Source organism: Crocuta crocuta, unplaced genomic scaffold (genome assembly GCF_008692635.1).
Source record: "Crocuta crocuta isolate KB4526 unplaced genomic scaffold, BGI_CrCroc_1.0 scaffold32, whole genome shotgun sequence".
NCBI lineage: Eukaryota > Metazoa > Chordata > Mammalia > Carnivora > Hyaenidae > Crocuta > Crocuta crocuta.
Genome location: NW_027529424.1, coordinates 2,246,564 through 2,261,618, shown reverse-complemented (window position 1 = coordinate 2,261,618; position 15,055 = coordinate 2,246,564). Strand labels below are relative to the sequence as shown.

Sequence of the window (15,055 nt, the reverse complement as noted above, 5' to 3'; positions counted from 1 at the left end):
TTTTAGGTAGGTATTACTATTGTTCATTTTACAGATGAAGACAGTGAAGTCCAGAAGGATTAAGTATTTAAAGCACTGAGGCTCTGTTCCCTAATCCACCAGCAGCACAGTGACAAGGTCCTTAGTTACTGAATTTCCCAGTGCTGACCCGGCTCTTCCTTGAGCAAGCCTGGCCCAAGTCCGTCTATTGGTCTTTTCTGTGTGTGACGCCACCTGCTGGAGATGGGACCGGCTCTTCTTACCTTTCCCCCATTTCTAGTAGTGACTTCCTATTCCCGTCTGTCGGCACCATTTGCCAGGCGATCCCATTAGCCTTAGCTGGGGACAGAAATAGGTGGCGACAGGGCTGATAATTCCAGACGTGACATGGAGACTCTGGCCCCAGGCATGGATTCCAGGCCTCTCGATTCTGCCTTGGCTCTCATCTCTGCTCTCTTTCCCTTGCCAGCCACGACAGCATCCTGTGCATCCTCTGCCAGCCCCTCTGCACTTTATGGACTCTGTGGAAGTCATCAATTGTAAGGCTCACCGTTGAAAGAAATTTACCACCAAGAAAAAGAAACACACCCAATTATAATGGCATGATGTCACCAACCTAAAGATGTGGCCCTGTTTCAGAGAAGTGAAAATGTGTAGAAAAAAAAAAAAAAGAGCATCTTAAAATTGATGAAATACAGCATATAAATGTGTTTTGATAGATTTTTCTAACACTTGGGGCCTGTGTGTAGCCAGCTTTTCTCATGACCACTGCTATTGCCAACTTGTAATGTTGGTGCCTCCTTTTGGGTGCTGTGAACTGGAGCAGCTATTGTCACAAATAGGGCCTTCCTCAAAAACCGGAGAAGAGTGTATACTTTTGGATGTGGTGGTTCAGACAGATGAAGAGAATGATAGCACGTGCTAAGGAATGGATATAGTTGGAGTGTGGAATAAATCCGACAATAGGGAGTTTAGGGAGGTTCTAGAAGTGTCTAGTTCACCATTTCATGATATGTAATATTTCCATACCCTGCCCCCCCCCCAAGTTTCTTCCTGCCCCTTTGTAGTCAATTGCCAGCCCAAACCCCAGCTCCTGGCAATCACTGATCTGCTTTCTATCACTAGTGTTTTAACTGTTTAAGAATTCGTGTTTGTGGTCCCCTGGGTGGCTCAGTCAGTTAAGCGTCTGACTTTGGCTCAGGTCATGATCTCATGGTTCATGAGTTCGAGCCCCATCCGGCTCTGTGCTGGTGGCTTGGAGCCTGAAGCCTGCTTCGGATTCTGTGTCTCCCTCTCTCTCTCTCTCTCTGCCCCTTTCACTCTCACACTCTGTCTCTCTCCCTCTCAAAAATAAATGAACATTAAAAAAAAATTAAAAAAAAAAATTCATGTGGATGGAATCATGCAGTATATAGCATTTTGTGTCCAGATATTTCACCTAGCACAATGTTTTATAACTTTTTCATGTTGTTGCCTGTCTTAGCTGTTTGTTCCTTTTTTTATTGCAGAATAATACTCCTTTGAATGAATTGTGCCACAATTCATTTATCTGTTTGTTAGGTGGTATACATTTGGGTTGTTTCCCCAAACCAATGGGGAACTATTCAGCCTTTCACTGTTTAATATGCTATTAACTGTAGGGTTTTTTTGGTAAATGCTCTTTTTCTGAGTTTGCTGTGTTTGGTTATGGGTGTTGGATTTTGTCCAATGCTTTTTTCTCCTGTCAGTTAAGTCACAGGCTTTTTTCTTCTTTAGCTGATTGATATGGTGGATTACATTGATTGGTTTCTGGATGTTGAAACACACCCTTGCATAGCACTTCATAAAGGTATGTCATACTTTTTATACACTGTTGGGTTCAATTTAGCAACATTTTGTTAAGGAATTTTGTGTCTGAAGTTTTTGAGAGATACTGGTTTGTTATTTTCTTTTTCTGTACTGTCTTTGTCTGGTTTTGGGATCAGGGGAACGCTGACCTCATAAAATGAGGTGGGAAGCATTCCTTCCTCTTCCATTTCTGGCAGAAACTGTCCAAAATTTGTGTTAATGCTTCTTTAAATATTTGGTAACTTCTCCCCTGAATCTATCAGGGCCTGGAGGTTTCTGCATTTTTATATCCTGTGTTTTAATTTTCATTCGGTTTGAAATACTTTCTAATTTCCCTTGTAGTTTCTTCTTTGACTCTATGAGTTATTCATCAGGGTGTTTAATTTCCAGTATTTGGGGATTTTTCTGGTTATTTTTCTGTTACTGGTTTCTACTTTAGTTTGTTATCAGAAAATATACATTGTATGGTTTAATCATTTTAAATTTATTGAGACTTGGTTAATGTCTCAGAATATCATCTGTCTTAGTGCATATTCCAAATGGACTTTAAAAGAGCACGTGTATAGGGATATCTATCTGCTCACTTGGTAGAGCATGTGACTCTTGATCTCAGGGTAATGAGTTCAAGCCCCATGTTGGGTGTAGAGCTCACTTGAAAAACTAAATAAAAAAGCATGCATGCATACTGGAGTTCAGGGTAGAGTGTTCTATAAATGTTAATTGGCTCATGTTAGTTGGGTAGTGTTGAAGCCTATTGTAATCTTACAGATTTTCTGTCCACTCATTCTAACAATTACTGATAGTAATATATTGAAATCACTACCTATAATTGTGGACTTGTTTACTTCTTTCAATTCTAACAGTTTTTGCTTCATGTATTTTGATGATATGTTATTAGATACATAAACATTTAGGATTATATGTTCTCTTGATACTTGAACATCTTTATCATTATGAAATATCCCTCTTTCTCCATAACAACATTCCCTATTCCAAAGTTTACTTTGTCTGATATTAATATAGCCACTCCCAATTTGTTTTTATTAATGGTAATATGCATATATCCTTTCACTTTTAACTTACTTGTGTTTTTATATTTAAATTAGGATTCTTGTGGACATCATATGGTTGCATCTTGTTTTTTTTAAGTACACTTGACAATTTCTGCTTTTTTCATTTAAAATTATTTTAATGTTTTATTTATTTTTGAGAGAGAGAGACAGAATGAGCAGGGGAGGGTCAGAGAGAGAGGGAGACACAGAATCTGAAGACAGTCTCCAGGCTCTAAGCTAGCTGTCAGCACAGAGCCCGACATGGGGCTCAAACCCACAAACCGTGAGATCATGACCTGAGCTGAAGTCGGACGCTTAACCGACTGAGCCACCCAGGTGCCCCTAATTTCTGCTTTTCAGTTGCACGATTTAGACAATTTATATTTAATGCAATTGTTGATTTAAATAGTTTGTTGCCTTTCCTTTATTTATTTATTTTCTTTTCAAATTTTCATTTATATTCTAGCTAGTTAACATATAATGCAACATTGGTTTCTGGAGTAGACTTCCGTGATTCCTCACTTACATACGACACTCAGAGCTCATCATAAGAAGTGTCCTCCTAACTCCATCACCCGTCTAGACTATCCCCCACCTCCCTCCCTCCATCAACCCTCAGTTTGTTCTCTAAGAGTCTCTTATTTCCCTCTTTTTTTCCTTTTTCTTCCCCCCCCAATATGTTCATCTGTTTTGTGTCTTAGATTCCACATATGAGTGAAATCATATGGTATTTGTTTTTCTCTGACTGACTTGTTTTGCTTAGCATAATACACTCTATCTCTACCCATGTCATTGCAAATGGCAAGAGTTCCTTCTTTTTATTGGCTGAGTAATATTCCATTATATTCCAATATGTATATATACACCACATCTTCTTTATCCATTCATCAGTCAATGGACATTTGGGCTCTTTCCATAGTTTGGCTATTGTTGATAATGCTGCTGTAAACATTGAGGTGCATGTAACTTTGAATTAGCATTTTTGTATCCTTTGGATAAATACCTAGCAGTGCAATTACTGGATCATAGGGTAAAAAGTTTTTTTTAACTTTAGGATGAACCTCCATACTCTTCTCCAGAGTGGCTGCACCAGTTTGCATTCCCACCAACAGTGCAAGGAGGTTCCCCTTTCTCTGCATCCTAGCCAACACCTATTGTTTCTTGTGTTGTTCATTTTAGCCATTCTGACAGGTGTGAGGTAGTATCTCATTGTGGTTTTGATTTATATTTTCCTCATGATGAGTTGAGCATCTATTCATGTGTCTGTTAGCCATCTGGATGTCTTCTTTGGAAAATATCTGTTCATGTCTTCTGCTCATTTCTTCACTGGATTATTTGTTTTTTGGGTATTGAGTTTGATGAGTTCCTTATAGATTTTGGATACCAACCCTTTATCAGATATATCATTTGTAAATATCTTCTCCAATAGTTTTGTTGATTATTTCCTTCACTGTGCAGAAGCTTTTTATCTTGACGAGGTCCCAGTAGTTCATTTTTGCTTTTGTTTCCCTGTTGCCTTTATTTTAAAGACATTAAGAAATTAGGAAACATCTTTTATATTGTATCCATATGTTCAGCACTTCTGTACTATTCTTAGTTCTTTTGCTTTATTTTTCTTCCACTTGAAGAACTTCAGCATTTCTTGTAGTGCAGTCTTGCTGATAAATCTTTTCAACATTTTTTTGTCTAAATATAATTTTTACTTTATTTCCATTTTTAATAGATATTGTTGCTGAGTGTAGAATTCTAGGTTGGCAGTTTTTTCCTTCAATACTTTAAAAATGTTGCTCATTTGTCTTCCAGCTTGTGTGATTTCTAATAGGAACTCCGCAGTCATTGTTTTTTTTGCTCTCCTTTATGTAATGACTTCTGGGGGGGCAGGTTTAAAATATCACTTTATGACTGTGTCTCAGAAACTTGATTATGATGTGCTTTGGTATAGTTTTCTGCTGGGTTCATAAGCTTTTNAGATACGGTAGACTACTTGATTTTGTTTTACTGTTATATATATTTTTTCATTTAATTTCAGATATTGTGTTTTTCATCTCTAGAAGTTTAATTTGGGTATTATTTTCTTCCATTTCTCTTTTTATTATGTTTATGTTTTCCTCTGGATTCTTGAGTATCTGGAGCATACTTATAGTAGCTGGTTTAGAAGCTTTCTATTTTATCATCTCTGTCATTTCTAGGTGTATTTATATTGATTGATTTTTCTCCTGGTTGTGGATTATGTTTTCTGCATGTCTGGTAATTTTGTTTGGGTCTCAGGACACTGGATTTTTATGCTGTTGGGTGTGGGATTTTGTTGTATTCCTTCAAAAATATCAGCCTTTGATCTGACAGGCAGTTAAGTTACTTAGTCTGATCCTTTTGAGGCTTGCTTTTCTGCTTTGTTAGGGTGAAACAAAGCAGTCTGTAGCCTAGGATAATTTAGCCGCACTACTTGGGTGATTCCTTTCTGACGATTTTATTCTATGTCTGGAAAACGTCCATCCCTGTGTGGACTCTGGGCATTGCATGTCCCACTGCTTTATGGTAGCTCTTATTCAGTCTTGGGAGTTTCATCCAAACATATGCAGATCAGGGGCTTCTGGGCGGCCCAGTCGGTTAAGCGTCCTGCTTTGGCTAAGGTCATGATCTCCTGGTTTGTGAGTTGGAGCTCCACTCCGAGCGTGGACCCTACTTTGGATTCTGTGTCTCCCTCTCTCTCTGCCCCTTCCCCGCTTGTGTTCTGTGTCTATCAAGAAGAAGTGTACATTAAAAATTTTTTAAAATCCAAACATATGCAGATCAGGATTTAGCCAATGATTTGAAGAGTCCCCTCTGCAGATCCCTTGACCTCTGCTGCTGGACACCTCTTTCCTCTCTGGTACTCTGCCCCACAGCTGTAGCTTCCTCAATCTGCTGGTACTTTTTCCTCATCTCAGTGAGACGACTTGGCCCTGTTTAGGTTTCTTGTACCTGTGCCGTATCCTGGAAACTGTCTCCAAGTAATAATCCAGGGCTAGGGCTCACCTCACCTCATTGGTTTTCCTTCTCTTAGGAATCAGAGCCCTTTGTGGTATGTTGTCCAATGTCTGAAAAACAGTTTAGTTTACAGCTGCTTCTTTAGTTGTTTTTCCTGGACAGCAGTTCCCAGAGTAGTTAGTTCTTCAGACCCAAAGCAATGATCTCCTACACTCTTGCACCATTTTCGTGACCATTATTGGAAATGCCTAGTTCCACATGATCTTTAAGATAATTATCTCCCATTACAAAACCCTGCTCCGTGAAAATTATAAGTGAGACATCGAATTTATATATTACCTTTCCAAAGTTGACATTGGTGCCAAATTTACAAAAGCGATAGAGAGTTTGCTGATGCGTTGGTAGGTATCCAAGCAAGGTCATTAAATTGCACATCTTCATGGGGTCACACGTTCTGAAGTCAGTTTCATTTAAAAATGTTCCTAATAAAGGGGCTGCTGGGTGGCTCAGTCGGTTAAGTGTCTGACTTGATTTCAGCTCAGGTTGGGATCTCATGGTCATGAGATTGAGCCTCGGTTCTGGCTCCATGCTCAGTGCTTGGGATTCTCTCTCTCCCTGCCTCTCCCCCATTTGCGTGCTCTCTCTTTCTCTCTCTCTCAAAATAAAGAAAGAAACTTTAAAAATGTTCTTAATAAAAAAGCAAAAATTAATTTTACCAAATCCTGATTCATGAGTAGGCATCTTTTTAATATTCTGTATGATGAAACAGGAAGTGCACATAAGCACTTCTGCTGCATACTGAAGCATGATGATTGACTTTAGGAAAAGCATCGTGTAATTGTTTGAGTTGCAAGCTGAACTCAAGCTTTGTTTTCGTGGGGGACTATTTTTACTTAGAATAGCCAATAGGGATGCCTGGGTGGTTCAGTCGGTTGGCCCTCTGACTTTAGCTCAGGTCATGATCTCACAGTTTGTAAGTTTGAGTCCTGCGTCAGGATCTGTGCTGGCAGCTTAGAACCTGGAGCCTGCTCCAGATTCTGTGTCTCCCTGTCTCTCTCTGCCTCTCCCCCACTCTCACTCTCACTCTCTCTCTCTCAAAAACAAAAAGATTAAAAAAATTAAAAAAGAAGAATAACCAATGGACAAATATAGTTATTCAGATTTGGGTATTTGGCAGATGTTTTCTTGCAAATAAACAAAGTGAGCCTGTCACTTAGAGAAAACAAAGGGCAATATTTGTTGCTGGTGATAAAATATGAGCTTTCAGTAAAAATTAGCATTTTACAATTAGTAAATTGTGCCTGCCACCATGAGCTTAATAGCTTCCCAATAATTAAAAGGCTTTTCTGATGAGATGGAGGGATGATATTAATGGATGTGATTAAAAATATTGTGTAATAAAGAGTGTCAACATTTGCAAGATTCACATGAAATCAGTGAACTAATATTTTCCAAATTACAAATGCATGATGTTACAAAATTATGCACAACTAAAAGATACATTCAAATTTCAAGAGGGGCCAATGGATTTTAATGTAAAGGAGTATGAAAAGTTTATTAATATGGTTTTTGATGAATTCCTACATTGCAACTGACTTTTAGAAAACTACTACTTGTCATGTTTGGGTGTAGCATCCACGAAGAATGTCCACAGTGATCTGATAAAGCTACTCTTCTTGGGTGCCTGGCTGGCTCAGTCGGTAGAGCAGGTGACTCTTGATCTGGAGGTCATGAGTTCAAATCCCACGTTGGGTGTAGAGCTTACTCAAAAACAATAATAAAGATATTCACATTTCCACCTTCATATCTGTGTGAGGGTAGACTTTCTTCATGTAGTTCAAATAAAATATTACAACAGATTGAATGCAGAAGCAGATATGAGAATCTGGATTTATTTTTTTTACTTAGGCTTGACATCAAAGAGGCTTACAATAAAAAAAAAAAAAGTGGGCTCCAGGTGGCTCAGTTGATTGACTGTCCAACTCTTGCTTTTGGCTCACGCCATGATCTCATGGTCATGGGGTAGTGCCCTGCTTTGGGCTTCTCGCTGGCGAGCTCCATGCTAGTGTGGAGCCTGCTTGGGATTCTCTCTCTGCCTCTCCCACTGACCCTCCTCCATGCTGTCTCTAAAAAAAGGGGATTTACAATAAAGTAAAAGATGCCACTCTTCACTTTAAATTTTTTGAAAATATTTCTCACAAAATATTAATATGAGGATGTAATTGTTATTTTAAAATGACTTATTTTCCTGTTTTAATCTCTAGTGTGGTATTGATAGTTCTAACCTATATAAACAAAGCCTTTCTGAGGTCCTCAAGAATTTTTAAGAATAGAGATGGGCTCTAGAACAAAGTTTGAGTTTCTGTCCTTTAAAGATCACATGCGGTGAAAACATCAGGATGTGGTGCTTTTTAAATTAAAAAAAGTTTTTAATGTTTTTATTTTATTATTATTTTTAAAAATATAATTTATTGTCAAATTGGCTAACACAGTGTGTACAGTGTGCTCTTGGTTTTGGGGGTAGATTCCCGTGGTGCATCGCTGACATATGACACCCAGGGTTCATCCCAATGAGTGCCCTCCTCAAAATGTGTTCATTCTTGAAAGAGAGAGACAGAGTGCAAGCAGGGGAGGGAGAGAGAGGGAGACACAGAATCCGAAGCAGGCTCCAAGTTCTGGGCTGACGGCACGGAGCCCGACGCAAGGCTTGAAGCCACGAACCATGAGATTGTGACTTAAGACAAAGTTGGACGCTTAACCGACTGAGCCAACTAGGCACCATGTTTCTGGTGCTTTTTAAATGGGGAATCTATAGGGGTGCCTGGGTGGCTCAGCCGGTTAAGCATCTGACTTCGGCTCAGGTCATGATTTCACGGTTTGTGGGTTTGAGCCCTGCATCTGGCTCTGTGCTGAAATCCAGCTCAGAGCCTGGACCCTGTTTCGGATTCTGTGTCTCCCTCTCTCTCTGACCCTCCCCTGCTCATGCTGCCTCTCTCTCTCAGAAATAAATAAAACATTAAAAAAATATAAACGGGGAATCTATAATCTCTCTTTCTCTCCGCTGCAATTGCTTATTTCTGTTTTATACTTTTGGCAGAACAAATTTGGTAGCTTAAGTTTTCGTGGAGAAATTGTACCTTTGGGTTTTTGGATTTAATGTCATTGCCTTGCAGGCGGTATTTCTCACATTTCCTCCAATGCTCTTTGTACCCTAGGTTACTTCTCCTTTCTTATTCCTAATCTTGAATTTTGTTTTCTCCTGAGCTCACTCTTTATTTTATTCATCGCTCACATCCCACTAAAAACGCAGCACAACAGTTAGGGATGAAGAGAATACAAGGGAGGGCACAGTGGACAGGGACCAGCCAGGACGAAGGGAAGGGGACTGATAGCGTGTGTGGACTGTGCCTCTGGTGTGATCACGGCAGAACTTCAAGAAAAAGAGACGTCCGTGGGGATTGCCGGCCGGTCACCCAGCCTGGGTTTCACAGGGCCATTGGTATTTGTAGCCCCATCAGCATCTAAGGCATTCGTCCTAAATTTTAGCATCCCGAAATTCGGTTTTGCTTGTGTTACCAGGTTTGGATCAGGCTCTGGAGTAACTGGCTATCCATGTTCACAAAAATGACCGGTGGAAAAACTGGAATGCCGATTTAATAGTTTCCTAACACATGAACCAAAACACCTGTGTCTCTGGAGCAACACATTTCTTTCTTCTGCATGCGAATATCTGTGGTTTCCTAGAGACTGATCCTGGAGCTGCATCTGCAAGGGAATGAACAGGGCTTGGCCCATCTCCTGGGACCCCTGGAGAGCTCTGCAGCGAGACGGACCCTTGGAGATGCTCTAAGTCGAGGCAATGAGCTGGGCCTTGGAATCTCCACATCGGTCGGTCGTTGGGTATGGACACCCCCTGGGAGGGCCTGTAGCCTTGGCTGAGCCCCATAGCCCAGGGCTATGCCCAGAGAGGGCTGTCACTGTGCACCCCCTATTCCCAGCAGATGGGGGACAGGTGCCCTGGCCCCGAAGAGAGGTTCTGGCTAGAGCACCCCAGCATTCACTACAAACACATTGGTTGTAAGATACGTCCTGAATTCGGAAACATGGAATGTGAAGAAAGCGCACCTTAACGGGGTAGAAATATCGTGTAAGGATTCAGTAGTGGTTTATTTTGGAGGTGCAAGCTGGACTTGCGGAAGAATCCAGGTAGAGGATTGGGACTCCAGAGGGTCCCAGGGATTATTTTCCACTATCTGTCATTCATGGTTCTGTTTGCCAATCTATTTTACTCTTCCTTCTTGATATTTCAACTTTCTTTGCTAAACAGTTTAGCACCGTCTGCACAGGAGGTGGGTGATGGCCTGTACTGTGCCGGACAATGCTTAAACATTGTCTCTCAGGAGGAAAAGAAGTGTGCACGTGTATTCATGTAATTTTTACTGATCTAGAGGATACAGAGGGCACAATTTTAGGTAATAATGAACCATACAGCACTCTTTAGTGTGAAGTCCACATAGCCAGTTGAATCTCACAGAATGTTTTCATTGATTTTTGCAGAACTCTTTTTCTCCTCAGCCAGTCTGTGGGTCTAAAGGATGAGTGAGTCCAGCTCTGACATGGATGCCAATTGATATTTATTTATTTTTAAAAATTTTAATGTATTTTTTTGTTTGGTTTTGAATGACAGAGGACAGAGTGTGAGCAGGGAAGGGGCAGAGAAAGAGGGAGACACAGAATCTGAAGGAGGATCCAGGCTCTGAACTGTCAGCACAGAGCCAGATGCAGGGCTCGAACCCATGAACTGCGAGATCATGACCTGAACCAAAGTTGAATGCTTAACCGACTGAGCCACCCAGGTGCCCCGCTGGTTGATATTTGAAATTAGTGAAGAAGACAAAAGTGAAGCAATAAAGGTGCATGCTAGAACTTCATTTGTTTGCCCTGTGATTATTGAATCAGATAATAGTTCTTGAATCCTGGAAGAATATCTCCTCAAGTCTTGGTCCCCTTTACTCACTGTGTGACAGCTACAGGCATGATGCTTTAAATTTCATTTGTACCTGTTGTTTTCCACAGGCGAGAGATTTTGCTACTCAGGGGACCTTTGGCAATGTCCAGAGACGTGTTTGGTTGTCACAGCTACAGAAACACTGTTCCTGGAATCTAATAGGTAAGGTCAGGGGCATCTCTCTTTCCCAAAAAGAATCATCGGGTCCACGGCTGAGAAACTCTAATCTGTATTATTAATGTTCCCTCCATAACTATTTAAAATTTAGACAATAAACGGGGTGTCTGGGTGGCTCAGTTGGTTGAGCGTCTGACTTCGGTTCAGGTCATGATCTTACGGTTCGTGTGTTCAAGCCCCGTGTTGGGTTCTGTGCTGACAGCTCAGAGCCTGGAGCCTGCTTTAGATTCTGTGTCTCCCCCTCTCTCTGTCCTCCCCTGCTCATGCTCTGTCTCTGTCTCTCAATAATAAATAAAAACAGAGATTTCAAAGTAATATAGTAGATCAGTGGTTCTCAAAGTGTGGTCCCTGGGTCAACAGAAGCTGCCTCACTTGGGAGCTTGTTCCCAAAGCAAATTATTGGGCACGACTCCAAACCTCCTGACTGAGATCATCTTGGGAGTGGGGGCCAGCAGTCTGGGTTTCCAGAAGCCCTCCAGGGTGTTCTGAGGCAAACTGAAGACAGGGCCACCGTGTTCCATTATCTAGCTTTTAAAACCAGTTACATTCTGTCCTTTAGGACAGCAGCAAAACCAACCCAGGTCATTCTGATTACATTTGGCGTTTCTTCCACTCTTCAGAAATGGCCAAAAAATCTCTTTTTGGATGAGTTACTCCAACAGAGCAATATTCTCATCAATCTTATGTCGATTTTGACTATCTCTTCCCTTAGACAATGACTCGTCTTTTCTTTCTTTCTTTTTAAGTTTTATTTATTTTTTTTAGTAATACCTACACGCAACGTGGGAGTTGAACTCATGACCCTGAGATCAAGAGTCATGTGCTCGTCCGACTGAGCCAACCAGGTGCCCTTGGTCTTTGGTTTCTGTGAATACTTTATCGTAGCCCCATATATGCTATTAAATCATATTTATCTTATATAATTTAACTTCAGGGTCTATCTCTTGATTCCCATGCTAGGTGGTAACATCCTCAAGGGTCGGGACCAGGTTTTTTATTTGGTTTAGGCCATAGAACCGAAGGTGGTGCGGAGGTCACAGAAAACACTTAAATATTGGTTGAATAATTATGGAGATTTACACAAAAATTTCCATCCAATTCTTTGCTTTCTTTTAATGGCATTATTTAAAATTTATCACATGTAATTTCTAAAGTAGATATGTTAGAAACATTTGTAATGAATGTCAATAATTAAAACAAAATATGACTGCTCTCTGGATAGTTTCTCCACATTAAGGAATTTGTGTCAAATTATGGTGTGAGGAAGAAAAGACGAATCACCAATGGTTACATTTTGATATGTTTCCTTCCAGTCATTTTTTTCTAGGTTTATACACTTTTCTAACCAAAGAGAGACCATATGCTATATTTCTAGTTTCATTAGTTTACTTTTTTATGAAGCATTATATCACAAGCATTCTCATATAATTGAATATTTTCTGAAACCTGGTTTTTAATGTTCCATATTATTGTGTTGTATCTATGAACTACAACTTATGTAACCATTCCCCTATTTAGGATATTTGGGTTGCTTCCAATGTTTCACTTTTTATTTATTTTATTATTATTATTTTTAATGTTTATTTTTGAGAGAGAGAAAGACAGTGTGAACAGGCAAGGGGTAGAGTGAGGGAAACACAGAATCTGAAGCAGGCTTCAGGCTCTGAGCACTCAGCACAGAACCAATATGGGGCTCGAACTCATGAACTGTGAGATCATGTCCTAAGCCAAAGTCGGATGCTTAACCGACTGAGACACCCAGGTGCCCCTAATATTTCACTTTTTAAGTAACCGCTGTTACATATTGGGATGAAAATGGACACGTTCTCCCTTAGAGTCTTTTTTCCTTTCTGTATTGAAAAGCTTGTCAGTTTCTTTTTTTTTTTTTTCTTTCTTTTGTTTTTCTTTTTTTTTTTATTGTTGAGAGAAAGAGAGACAGACCATAGTAGAGGAAGGGCAGAGAGAGGGAAACACAGAATCCGAAGCAGGCTCCAGGCTCTGAGCTGACAGAGCCCCTCAATGTGGGGGTCTAACCCATGAACCAAGAAATCATGACCTGAGCCGAAGTCGGACACTTAACTGACTGAGCCACCCAGGCGTCCCCAAAAGCTTGTCAGTTTGCTTGTTCAAGTACACATCTTTCACTGTTCCATCTCAAACCTTTATCAGGATTAAATGCACATGTTTACAGAAACATAAAAATCTGTGAAAGTCTGAAATGTAAAATAAGCCTGTTTATGGTAGCTACTTTTTTCTCTGGTTTAACATTTACTGTCTCCTATTGGCCAGCTGTCCTTTTGCTGTCAACTTCCATTACTGTTATGGCCATCTCTGTCCGTCCTGCATTCAGATCCTTGTTTAATAATCCCTAAAACAGGAAAGTGCTAACAGATTTTTTTGCTTATAAGTGAATTATAAGTGACTCTGAAAACAGATATCTACATAAGAGTGTTGCCATGCTTATTAGTTCAAGGAACTTTTTTTCTGTAAAATATTTTAAGCTTTCAAAAGCCCTAAAAATTAGCAAAGCCTCTTAGGTCAGAGAGTGAGTTAACTTCGTATGTTGATTTACTTCTGGTAAAAGGCAGGTATCTTTTGGACAACATGTAACCAACACAACACATGTATACAAAACTTTGTAAACTGATTCAATAATTCTATACTGTCTTTATTTTGATAAATCATCTTACCTAGTCAATTGATGTAACTGAATGATATTTCTTTCCTTTTTGAGTGGGAAGAACTAACATGTCAAATATTGTTCAGTTATGACTCAACTAGAATTTGAAAAACAACTTCAATGGCATAGAACCAAAGATTAATGGTTTGTAAACAGTTCTTAGGGTCTTTTAAAAATTAAAACCATAGGGGAACCTGGGTGGCTAAGTCAGTTAAGCATCCAACTTTGATTCAGGTCATGGTCTCATAGTTGAGGGGTTTGAGCCCCGCGTCAGGTTCTGTGCTGACAGCTCAGAGCCTGGAGCCTGCTTCAGATTCTGGGTCTCCCTCTCTCTCTGCTCCTCCCTCCCTCACGCTCTGTCTCTCTCAAAAATAAAAATAAAGCATTAAAAAATAAAATTAAAATCTTAGATATTATTTTTCTCCACGATTTTTCTTCTTGGGTTGGACTCAAAAAAATAAAACCCACAATTTCTGATTACGTCTCCTTGGGTTGGACTTAAAAAAAAAAAAACACAATTTCCGATTACATCTCCAATCATGTCACTGAAAATCTTGATTGCTAAACACATGACCACAAAAATGATCTCACTTAGCTTAGGGTAAATGTTCAGTTATGACCAAGGTATGTAAGCAATCTAGAAGTGAGGAAGAAGAGACATTTACTTCTGAAATGACTTACATTCTTGTAGTTGCTTAACTTTACAGGCAATTTAACGGGCTGGCAATGAACACTGCCCCTTTATTCTATACTTATGAGCGAATAGTATTGTTTAGGTGTTCCCCACTACAGTGCATTCATATTGGTAAGCAGGTAACTTGGAGCACTGATGTGAATTTATGGTATAATGAGTGAAGATCTGGCTCTAGTTAACATAACTGAAGTGTTCTATGAGGAGGCTTTTGCACCTGAACGAGCAGGTACAAGCAGGTATAATAGCTCCTCGTTAAAAATACACCATGACTCGTGTTTCAGCCCACTTTCTATTCTATCCGCTAGCATAAAAAGGCAAGCGCGCTTCCGGAGGGCGCCGCCAGGGGGTGCAAATCCACAGCGGCTTCGTCAACAACAGGGGCCCTGGAGCGCTTCCTTCCTTCCTCTCGCTCACCTCAGCTTCCGCCGGAAGCGGTTCCTGTCAGTCGTTGTCCTCCGGCGCTGGAGCTTGTTGGCGTCGGGCTCGCGGCGCCCGGCTGGCCGCGGCTGGAACCGAGGAGCTGGAGACGGAAGCTCGAGCGTCAACCCGGGCAGCGAGATGGACGTTCTGAAGTCGGAGATCCTCCGGAAGCGGCAGCTGGTGGAGGACAGGAACCTGTTGGTGGTGAGGATCCTCGGGGCTCGCGGGGCTTTGGCGATCGAAGACGTGTG

General features: G+C 40.6%; 1 protein-coding gene across 2 annotated transcripts in view; it reads left to right on the top strand.

The window, feature by feature from the left end:
- Window positions 1-14,786: 14,786 nt before the first annotated feature.
- PRPF18 (pre-mRNA processing factor 18) overlaps window positions 14,787-15,055 on the top strand; it is a 53,775-nt gene continuing 53,506 nt past the window's right edge. Inside the window, exon 1 of one of the 2 annotated variants that reach the window (XM_077758469.1) lies at window positions 14,787-15,008. In XM_077758469.1, coding sequence (XP_077614595.1) covers window positions 14,943-15,008 — 66 coding nt within the window. In that variant the 5' untranslated portion in view covers window positions 14,787-14,942. The remainder of the gene's footprint in view (window positions 15,009-15,055) is intronic. The other variant, XM_077758470.1, reaches the window with a different exon arrangement.